The following is a 12,500-nucleotide window of genomic DNA, read 5'->3' as shown; positions in this document are numbered from 1 at the left end:
ATCATTTTGCAATGGTTGTTTTATCGAACTAAAATATGGTCTGCTGATTATCAAAAGGAAGCATCATATTATCCCATGAAATAAAATCATAATACGCATCTTCCTAAAACCGGCAAAAAAAAAAAAAAAAAAAAAAGGAAAATATGAATGAAGTCAGGACTGTTCCGCGATGCTGCAATGTTGTTTTTCGTAAATGAGGTTCACCTGAATACGGTGACGACATAGGGAATGTCTTGCGTTCGAATCGGTGCACCTGAATTACAAGGCAATAATAATTACCGTCTGATAATGTCAAGCGTGTTCGCCATTCTAAACTTGAACACCAAGACTTTCTCAGAGCTATGCAGATTGGTATTTCATACTGATTTTAGGAAATTTTACTACATTTTAATAGTCATAAAATCGATTTCATTGCAATCGTTTACACATTCGGTGAGATGACAAGCAGTGACCGCACTCTATTAAAGAAGAATATGCCAATGTTTAACATAAAGTTACAGCATGATAAGTTATATGAGTCAAACTGGTTATAATTTGCATGGAACTTTGTTAAGGGCATTTTTTCCTTTCGAAATAACAGATCATAAAAAATTATGTCCCACGTCTTTTTGTCGGTTTACGCAGCTTATGACATTTGGATTACAGGCCTATCCCTATTCAGCCGTTTAATTGTGGTTCTTGTGGTTATTCTTGTTTTTGTTGCTACAGTTATAGTGCTTGTAGTGTCTTCGAAAAATTTTCATCTGGTAAACCAGCACTGCAGAATAAACATAGACCTATTCATAAAATACTAGTGTAAAGAATTATCTGGCTACTATTGTTAACTGAAATTCAGTAATTTGTTTAAATGAAAGTAATCAAGATCTTCATGAATATAGTCTAGAAAATGTACTCTTATGTATCCTTTTTGTCCAACAGGTAACCTTCAAGAATGCCCCGAAAAGCAAATGAATCATGCTACTCGCAGACTGGACTGGATCATCTATTACATAACTTTTCAGCTATCATTTTATTTTTCTTATTTCGTTAAGTATCTTATGATTTCTTACCATAGCCTTCATTTTCATAGTGTAAATATATATTTTCATTATAATTCATTGCGAACAGTTCAATAGTTGTGTGTAAGGCTGAGGCAGCCTTATGATTGGTCTGTGTATCATCGGCTACACGCCCACAAATTTTACTTTTATTATCTGTCATATAAGTGGCTTTACATTTACTATGACCATCGACATAAGTACACATGTATGTGTATATGCACATGCTTATACATGTACATTTCACCGTATGCACATATATACATTATATATCGTGGGGTCTGAGCTACTGTATTAATTATAAGCTAGTATTTGTAATAAGAAATTGCCGCGTAGACCCATGCCCTGTCATTGCCACAAAATATGGGAATTTGATTTTTAGGCCTATGACCTGTCATTGCCTCAAAATATATAAAAAAAATTTGACACATAGGCCTATGCCCTGCATTGCCCCAAGATATAAGAATTTTATATGTGGGTCTACTCCTATGATGATATTAACATTTGACATGAATTAATACCCTAATGTCGGAACTGGCAGCAAAAGTCTTTGCTTCATTTCATTTATGTGTCTATGTGGAATCGCTTATGTAGGCCAACACCAATTAAAAAAAAAAAAAGGGATGCTTGTGTATTTAGGCTGCGCATGATCAAATAAAAAAAAAAAAAAGATCCACAGACAGAATGATCCAAGATCTTAGTAATGATATTATATAACTTATATATATATATATATATATATATATATATATCTTTTATCAGATTATATATATATATATATATATATATATATATATATATATATATATATATATATATATATATATATATATATATATATATATATATATATATATATATATATCTTTATCAGAGATAAAAAAAAGTTAAGTATACCTTAGTTTAACCAGACCACTGAGCTAATTAACAGCTCTCCTAGGGCTGGCCCGAAGGATTAGATTTATTTTACGTGGCTAAGAACCAATTGGTTACCTAGCAACGGGACCTACAGCTTATTGTGGAATCCGAACCACATTATTGCGAGAAATGAATTTCTATCACCAGAAATAAATTCCTCTTATTCATCATTGGCCGGTGGGAGATTCGAACTCGCGGCCAACAGAGTGGTAGCTGAGAACGGAACCCGCTTGCCCAACGAAGAACTCATCGGAGATATCAGTTGAATATTTCACAATTCCGGAAACTCAACTCTGTGGAGTCATCGTTCAAGTACAGACCTCAACATGACCGAACGGAGTCAAATCCGAACTGCCAATCATTCTGGACTGTTAACTAGTGTGACGTCATTCCCCTTTCGAGAGCTAGCCAGTGGGCTGGGCTTAGCTGCAAAGGGCCATGGATTTTGCTTATAATCAAGGCCACCGAAGATAGGTCTATCTTTCGGTGGTCTCGGTATAATGCTGTATGAGCCGCAGCCCATGAAACTTTAACCATGGGCCGGTAGTGGCCTATCCAATTTAGTTGCCAGAAGCACGATTAAGGCTAACTTTACCCTTAAATAAAATAAAAAACTACTGAGGCCAGAAGGTTGTATTTTGGTATGTTTGATAATTGGAGGGTGGATGATCAACATGCCAATTTGCATCCCTCCAGCCTCAGTAATTTTTAAGACCTGAGTGCGGACAGAAAAGGTGAGGACCAAAGCGTGCGGACGGACAGACAAAGCCGGCACAATAGTTTTCTTTTCTGAAAACTAAAATGAGCATTCACCAGTGGTAATCATTATTTTAATGACTGCTTTAGCTGGCAATGACTTATTAGCGTTTCAAGCGATTCTTGAAATCTATATCAGAATATATCTAGTGTAAGATTTAAGCTCCATCACTTTTCTCCGTTCGTTTTCAAAATGGGTCGGAAACTGTGATACCTAATTTTTCTGTTGAGAGTTTCAAGTTTTTTTTTACCCTCAGTTATCACAGCAAGTTTACAAAATTATTCAGATCTGTCGAATTTCAAATCTCAACGCATGCCACACTCTTTGCACGTTTTATACTATGTATTCCAGGCGAATACATAGTATACAACTTCATCACCATGCGTTTACCTCCTTTAGTTTTTTTTTTTATAATTTTTAACTTAAAAGTTTTCTTCTCTTTTCTACTTTTTTCCCAGTTATTAATATAAATGAATGAATAATCTAATACAAATCTTATTTACGGATACTATTCTATACTTTGATACGAAATTTATAATAAAACATATACGTGACCAAAATTACTCTCCTGAAAATGGCGAGCAACCATTTTTATCATCTTATGAAATAAGTATGAAAGTTGTATCAGAATCGACCGAGAAATTCGAGGAGGAGTTCCTCTAACTTCGTAGCACACGTGGTGGAACTCTTGCTTGAATGAAGTGAACGTGATTACATTATCATGAATGACATCTCGCTATTGCAGTAATCATAACTGGCAGCGAGGTGCATTTCTCATGTCCCTTCCCCCCTCTTCACCGAAGCCTTTAGACCAGGTCTTTTGATATGGAAATCAGCCCGCCTTCTCATGCCTTCTTGCAGAGGCGTTATTCCCGATACGCAGGATTTTCCATGGACGGAGATATTTGATCCCAAAATCTTTAGAATGAAATGAGTCCTTATATCAAAGCTGGGATAAGTATCAGCACCCGGATTTTGCTTGTGTTTGTAAATACAGCTATTAAGAGATAGACTTTGCTTGCTTCCTGATACAACTGTTGGAGTCAGATTTATTATTCATGTCTGTGACATAGATGAGCATAATTTTCCTGGTATTTACAAAACATTAAAGCGTAAGTCTAAAGCCCTATTTTTTTTTTTTTTTTTTTTTTTTTACTTGAGCACAATTTCTGATAGACAGCTAATGTAGAAGGGGAGATCAATGCATTACTTCTTCAAAGGCAGCAGTCATAACTGGATTTCAGTTGGAATCAAAGTCCTACTTCTCGTAACAAGTTTAATGAATTGAATTTTTTTCCAAGTAGTTTCAGTAAGTTGTATATGTTTTCCTAATTCAGTATATTAACGTTTTTATGTATTCTTAATCTTTTATATAAACGATTTAACCTGTGAAACATTACTTGGATTTGGGATCTATTCTTAATGTTATTTATTGCCTCTGTTACTGGACTAAAGACCCAAGGCCCAAACACTTTCTCAGCCTTATCACGTTCCCTTTTCCCGTCTGATTTAGCACAGCTGTTTGTTAGAGGCTTAGAGGCAGCTAAATGCTCACCCATTTCTTTTTTTTTACCTGTGATATAAAAGCGATAGTTTGACGTTGTGTGAAAGTATTTCTATTACCGAGAGTTCAAAATTGATAATGTTTTGTATGAAAACCAATTGCTGTAAAACTCAATGCCTCTATATGGCTTTTATCTGACAGAAATATAATTAAACTTAAAATCATAAATTAACTTAATTTTTGTCTATCTTTTCAGGTCAACTGTGTCCAGCCAGACGAAAGAAACAAAAAAATGCTAGAAAAGCGCGACTAGATCACTAAGAAAGTCGGAGAAATAGCTGTCTAATAACTCATCGATGTAAGCGAACAACATTAAAAATTTTACGGGATAAAAAAATAATATAAGTAACTGACATCCATGCACACAATAAACTATGACAAGACGACGTACCGCTTCTACAAAGAAATATCTCGTTTATAAGGTGGAAAATATAAGAAAACAAGAATGAAAGCCGCGGATATGCGTTAATTAAAGTTCTTATTGTATGAAACTTATAATGCATAATGACGTAATACTTCTGGTGCATTAAGACGTAAAGAAATTTGTGTTCACTTTCACAGTTCTTGAATTAGCGTAAAAAGTTCGCACACTGAGAACTTTTCCCTAATTACAAAAACACAAAATCTTTGAAATTTATGCCTTGATAAACATTTCATATTAAAACTAAAAATACTGGAGAGGAGACTGATCGTGATTGATTTAAAACAACAAATGTCGCGGCTTCTGTATTAGGTGATGCAACAGAAATTAGTCACTGAGGTGATTACGTGTTAGTCTTAAGACAGTTTAAATAATAAAATATTACCGATAAGGAAGTTTCCACCCAATGTGACATCAAATTGAGAAAAAAACAGTGATCAAGTGAAAATATAATTCCATGCATAACAAATAATCAGGTTTTGAAAATGAGAAGAAGCGTCTTCAGATTGTAAATCATGTAGTGACCACAATCGAATGCGCGGCTCGGCTTGACCTAAAGAGACCTGTCTCACAGCTGGGAAAGAAGGAGGGTCACGAGGTCATCACAGGTCATGCCCTGGCCGTTGATAATAGTGCTCATCTTTACGTCATGTGAATCTGTAGCTGCCGATCATCATAAAGGTATGGATAACATCGAGTGCATGAGTGTATATATAGTATATAGACGCATTTATGTATGTAATGAGTACATATAAAATATAGTTATCAACCATTCGCTCTTCAGAGAAATCACCATTCTTGATACAACATAACCTACATCTTCATAACAACCTTCACAGATGAAAGCAAATATAACAAGCAAAACGTTTGTGGAGAAATTGGAGATTTTTTAGCATATACTTACTAGTGACAAGCAATGGCATGCAAAATATATTTATTAACTAACGGTAGCTCCCCCAAACGCCTACATTACTGAAAACGTACATCCTAGAATTAGAAACAATGCAGACAAATAAAAACAATGTCAAGCATGTGCATGATGCAACTTCCTTCTCTTTCCTTTTTTCACATGGATATTTATTTATCAATGGGAAAGCCAAAGAGAGAGAAACTCACGCGATGCATCGTGATGCCGCAGAATGATTATCTTGTCATCGTCAGTAGGCGCCTGCTTTAATATACGGGCTGCTCTTGAAACCTTCAAAGATTTATGTGCAAGCGCGGAAACATATGCATCACTGACAAGAAAAATATTTTAAGTCACAAAGCAGCCAGACCTTTGAACTTTTTATTTTTTTATAATTTCATCAAAAGGCTTTATGAATACGTACCAACAGTGGATAACGATTCACTTTCTATAAATGTGATGCTCCTGTGTACAAACAATAACAAGGGCTTTGTTTTTACTATGTTATACCATTCCTGTCTCTAATACCCACTTTTAATTTTCAATACCATATTTATTAACATTACTTTTCAACTGTTCTGGTACTATTTTTACAACTAAAATAATTGGAACGGCAGTGGCTATTTTTGTTAATAGTGTATTTAGCAATAATATTCCCCTACTCTAGGATGCAACAAATATAACACGTACTTTTCTGAAGTTGCTCTCCGACTGATAGTATTCACTGCGAATAGATGCTGAGAAGAATCAAGTCTACGCAACGGAAACGATCACAAGTAATGGTTGCGGACACAAGTTAATTAGTAGCGCCTGCTACGATTATGAAATGGAAATTTAGTACAGGAAAAGATGAAGCATTTGCAGGTCAGTAGTGAAGAACACATAGATGAAAAATAATATGATGAATAAGAAGAGGTAAAAGAAAAGTGGAAAAGTTAAAGGTTAAGACTGAATAATAATTTGCGGTTTACAGCTGAACAGTTCCTAAGTCATTTTACCCAGGTGAAACCTGGAGACGAAAGCGATTTGCCCCCAAAACCTCCATCCCCACCTCACAGTAAATGTACTGTCGTGTTCTAGTGAAAATCTACCAGGACCCACCGAGTGGGGAAGTAAGGGAAGAGAATTGTTAATGAGATAATAGATCTCAGAACGGAAGATACATACAAAGATATGCTGACTGAGATGGATATAGTCTCGCGTTGATGGAGAATTTTGAAGAGTTGTTGAATCCGCAAGATAGTGACGACTCGAATCATGCAAGTGGAATGGGTTTATAAAAATAATTGAGAATCCTTGTGGAAGCGACTTGACAATAAAGGGAGAATAATTAAAAGGCTAAAGCACAGAAATGACTCATGATGTCAAGGGATTACAGGTATGCTTGGGTATGACAGTCAGACTGTAATACAGTACCAACTGATTGGGATGTGGAAGGATTATGGGCGAACAAAATTTCAGAGAAAATGTGATAGGAACAGAGCAAAATAGTAAACATATGGTAAGGTATTAATTGATAGACATAAACTAGAAAAATGCTGCTGATTTAACTTGATAATCACTGTACCCAAATGCAAGGTAAGGATGAAAAACAACTAGGCTAATTTATATAGAGAGCTTTGGAAAATGCACACCATAAAAGATGAACGATTAATTGTGGGTCAGAGAGAGAGAAAGAGAGAGAGAGAGAGAGAGAGCAACTAGGCTAATTTATATAGAGAGCTTTGGAAAATGCACACCATAAAAGATGAACAATTAATTGTGGGTCAGAGAGAGAGAGAGAGAGAGAGAGAGAGAGAGAGAGAGAGAGAGAGAGAGAGAGAGAGAGAGAGAGAGAGAGAGAACGTGTTTATTGTTTAAACGTAGCCTTGCTTAATTGCAACATAACTAATTAATTTCACAGCTGAGGGACCTTTATTATGATTTCAGGCGACGAAGATTTTATTCATCGATGGTCAATACAAACTAGCTCTTGTTATCACCAAAATGCTAAAACATCATTAAGATTTTTTATGCTTCCACTCTCTTGTACTTACATTATCATTAACGATAAACAACCCAGGAGAAAACGAACTTCATTTTTTAACAGATATAAATCATATTTTGAAGCTATGACAGTTTTTGTAATAAAAAAATATGCTTGATTATATTTGCAATAATACAATAGGAGATTTAACTTTCAGAGTAGACATTTATTTAACAATAAAAAATTCAGCCATTCAAATAACGTATAATTAGCGAAAGTAGAAATTTATGTAAAAACAGAAATATTAACTTAAATATCAGCCTTCACACCCATGGTCGTGAACTATAATTGGATTACCTTTGAATAAAGGACTTTTAAGCATTATTAAAAAAACTCTGGTTTAATCTTGAACGATAACGGAATATTTTCATGACGAAAGAGCTCCTCGCCTGAATCGGAATAACATTACACATTCTTTTGTTTCACTTAGATCTCTTCCTTCCAATTTGCATTACAATGAATAGCGTCTCCTTCTGAAGTCGGGGCATTGCTGCCTCAAAGACAGGGATGTTGTCATGAATAGGATTTAAGAAAAATAAAGCCCCTCGGCAGGCTATCGTTTAAAAGGGAGAGAAAAAATTTAAAATGGGATTAACATATGCATACCACCACCACCACCACCACTACTGCCACACACACATACATTATATATATATATATATATATATATATATATATATATATATATATATATATATATATATATATATATATATATATATATATATATATATATATATATATATATATATATATATATATATATATATATATATATATATATATATACATATATATATATATATATATATATATATATATATATATATATATATATATATATATATATATATATATATATATATATATAGTATATATATATCCTATATGTTGTGCATGAGTGTACATATATATGCTTTCCTTCAGTACACAGTAAACATTAAAACCGCTTGCTTTAATTGATCATTCAGTTTACAGCAAGATAATACTAAAAATATTTTTATACGATACATGTTGTCTAGCTGGGGACGCAACAATTCCACTATTATTTAACAAGAGTATTAAAACTCCTAAAGCATAAGGACCTTTTAATCACAGTGGAGATACCGGTGGTGCAGATACAATTTATGGAAGCAAAGACCACAGTAAGTAAAACGAAGAGTGGTAAATCATAAGGTCCATCGGAGGTGCAAATTGAAATATTGACGGTACTTCGTATACAAAGGCAATAATGTATACTGGAACTGTTACGGGCTATCTTGGAAGAGGAGTTAATGACAAATGACTAGGAAGAAAGTCTGACTGTAAATGTGTTGAAACACATGGGAGATATGATGTGTGGTAATTTCTGGTGAAGCAAACTGAAATAACGTTTGTTGAAGGTTTTAGAAAGAATACTGGAATCTTTTGAATGGGGTGGTATGAAGGTAGATGAGGGGTAAAAGTGAGATTATGGTGTCCAGCAAGCAGGGAGGGGAATGGTTATGTATATAAGACAGTTGAGGCCTAGATTTAAAACAGAATTTCAAAAACTCAAGATCTACTTAGAGAGTCGAGGTTAAGGTGGTATGGGTATATGGTGAGGACGAGTAAGAATGAAAGAGCGGAGAGAGCTTGGGTGGAACCTGTGAGGGAGAGAAGGTCAAGAGGGAGGCAGAGTATTAGATGGAGTGATCAAGGATCAAGAGAAGGAGGTTTAGTGGGGGAATATGCTGTCGATAGGAACAGTGGGGGAAGACACATCAAGGCAACTGGGCCTTTAGCTTAGAGGCAGTGGTGGAGATGAAGAATATTAAAACCCTAAACACTTCGAATATCAAGTGTTGAACATTCGTTAACCGATTACTATGTTATGAAAAATCAACTATGTACCACATTAAACTTAAAACCTTCTTAAATTGGTATCCGTTAATAAAAGAGCACAACCAATGATGGACCAAATCCAGTTTAGTGAATTATTGATGGTTTCCATTAAAAAAACATGAAGTTTACGTACAGATGCTGGCAAACGGTTTATGCTAACATGCAGCAAATCGCCGGTTACAATAAACACACACTTCCTCAATCAAATCATCCAGGGGATCGTATTTTGTGAATAAGTTGCAGCCACTAATTTCGTACTCTTGTTCTGAGGAATCATCCTTCTAACCATTAAGTCTTTAAGTCTTGAAACACTGATGCCTCATTCTTACTGTTTCTTCTGATCTAATTACAGAGGAAGACCCAGCCTTCGACTGGTCCTCCTGGTGGAGCTACGACGGGATCTCTGGACCTGGTTTCTGGGGCATAATCAACCGCAGATGGCGACTGTGTAGCGACGGACGACGTCAGTCACCTGTCGATCTAGCCACTTCGTCTGTCGTCTTCGATCATACTCTCACCAAACTTGACATCGCCTCCCACAAGGTGATGTTTGTGGCACTTCTGCCTTTATTGGACGTAAATTAGAAATTTAATGATTGAACCCAACTTAGGTTCTCAAGAACTTCAGCAGCGATTTGGAGTTTAAGCTTGAAATTCTGGTTTCATTAGAAAATAATATCAGGAAATGCGTTCTGAATGCTTAATAATTCTCTATGGTTCTTTTTATTTTCATTTTAATCGAAGTAATCAATATTAAACTTTTGAGTTTTATCTATGTTTTAGCCGAGTGTTGCAGGATACTCGAGCCTTTTTACGTTTTACAAATAGTCACATAATTGTAATAAGAATGTGTAGAGAACAATTTAAAACAGAGAGACAAAGGAACTGTCAATTCTGCAAAAATTCGCTCAGCACAAATAAACACTCGGCTGAGCCTTAGGTCTTTCCTGACACAGCAATAACACGTTCAATGTAGTCGGTGCAATAATAGCAAAACAATTTTTGGAATACGGGAAAATTTGTATTACAATTAAAAGACCACGTGATAATTGTATAAAAATTACGTCAAATCACATAACAAAAACCAGCAAATAAGTAGTGTAAAGATCCCAATACAATTACAGAAAATTAATGAACAATTCTCTTTTCCGTACAGATTGATGGAACTCTAGTAAATACTGGATTCGGTCTCCGGTGGTCTGTGGGCAATGGACAGGTGTGGCGTGTTAATGGAGGACCTCTGTATTATGTTCATACTTTAGCCCACGCTGTCGTCAGGTGGTCAAATGACGCCACGACGACCCACACTGTGGGTTCCGAACACAGCATCCAGGGGCAGTTTTTCCCAGGGGAGGTGAGTCTGCAACCTATTGTTCCGAGGTACTGAGTTTTATGGTGGCTACGTAGCTTTTGTGAAATACACTCGATTTCCTACAATGCAAATTCAATGCATATCCTTCGACTTGTGACACAATTCCTTTTTACACTGATATTAACGCTCTTTAATAAAATGAAGCAGAAGAGATAAATGGACTCATTTATTGATAAAAGGAATCATTATCTATAACCTATTAGGTATTATGGTACAGATAAAAGTTAAAAAAATATATATATTTCTTGATAAAACATTCCTAAACCTCTTACAGACTACCACATAAACAGCTTACCATTAGTAAATAAATCCTAATAAAACTGAAAAGGTTACCCTTTGGATCATTTCCATTTTTTAATGAAATGTACTGCACTAATAATATACTATCCGTAAGGAAAGAAACACCCAAATAAATCATTTTCATCTATCAAACAAAAAAAATGTGATTTCTTGCGCTCAATCAGGTACTACAATTAGAACTAGTTGGCTCGTTTAGATATGAAGAGCCATGAAGTGGGTTTGTCATTCTACTGCAAGAAAAAAGCTACGAGCTCCATTTTAACTATCAAAATTATTTTTCCCTTCACCGGATTTAAAAAAAAATAAATAAATAGCACCTCATAGCTAAAGTATATCACAAACGTACACAAAATTGCTGTTCTTTTGATTCTTTCCATGCCTACTCTTATAAAGAAATGCCTGACTGCTAGGCACTGCTTCTGACTCTTTAGTTAAAAAAAAAAAAAGCGAAACGCATGGCTACTTGAAGAGAATAATCTCCCACTGCAAGAAATGAGATTTATGGACTTCTCAGATGATGACAACTCCACTTCTCAAACAGAGAGAAGCTAAATAATCAAGAGAACACAAAGTGTATATTTCAGTGTACCGAAGATACGGGAAAATACCGGAAAATACAACTGAATGATGGAGAGGAAGTAAACTTTACCTTATTTTTGAAGACAAACATCCCGACCCTCGAATTCTACGTGGATCTCCTGATTTTACAGCTGTTAAATCATTAATATAAATTCTATCAACATAAGCGCAACGAACATCCAAGCTGTAGCAGTAAAATTGCTATGCTAATCGTGAAACTGCAGCGGCTATTTACATCCAAAGCACGCGGCTGCCATTTCTTTCAGACAAAATGGGCCAACGGCTTTACGCTAAACAGCGTTTTCCAGTTTCTAAATAACATTATACTTTGTTGGTAACAGGAATACAGAATTGCATCACATTATGTGGTTTGGAAAATTTCCCTTAAAATGATCTTCATTGCAACTGGTAAGAAATAAATCCCATGATAAATGTAGGTATATGTTCATATTTTCAGATGGATTAAGCACGCACACACACAAAATCAAACTTAGAAATACGTTACCAAGTGCTGGCTATACATGTACGGCAATATGTGCGCATATGATTTTTGTCTGCAATTCTGTAAATCTTTCTCTGTAATTTGAGGCTCTATGAACATGATAACTAAGCTAAAATTGAGAACAATGAACATTATATGAAAACGTCACAATAACGAAGATTGGAAGACCTAAACAATTTCCGGAAAAGTATACGAGTATATTTACAACGCAGATCACCAGATGCCTGGTTTTAATAACGAACCTGAATAATCAC

At 35.2% G+C, this 12,500-nt stretch overlaps 1 protein-coding gene across 1 annotated transcript in view; it reads left to right on the top strand.

Moving 5' to 3' along the window:
• LOC136826899 (carbonic anhydrase-related protein 10-like) overlaps positions 1-12,500 on the top strand; it is a 134,649-nt gene that overhangs the window by 57,249 nt on the left and 64,900 nt on the right. The window contains exons 2-4 of the mRNA XM_067084430.1: positions 4,473-5,378; positions 9,846-10,036; positions 10,650-10,847. Coding sequence (XP_066940531.1) covers positions 5,309-5,378; positions 9,846-10,036; positions 10,650-10,847 — 459 coding nt within the window. The 5' untranslated portion in view covers positions 4,473-5,308. The remainder of the gene's footprint in view (positions 1-4,472; positions 5,379-9,845; positions 10,037-10,649; positions 10,848-12,500) is intronic.

The sequence above is a fragment of the Macrobrachium rosenbergii genome, chromosome 41 (genome assembly GCF_040412425.1).
Source record: "Macrobrachium rosenbergii isolate ZJJX-2024 chromosome 41, ASM4041242v1, whole genome shotgun sequence".
Taxonomy (NCBI): Eukaryota; Metazoa; Arthropoda; class Malacostraca; order Decapoda; family Palaemonidae; genus Macrobrachium; species Macrobrachium rosenbergii.
Note: the sequence above shows the minus strand (reverse complement) of the source record. Positions and strands in the feature narration are given on the sequence as shown.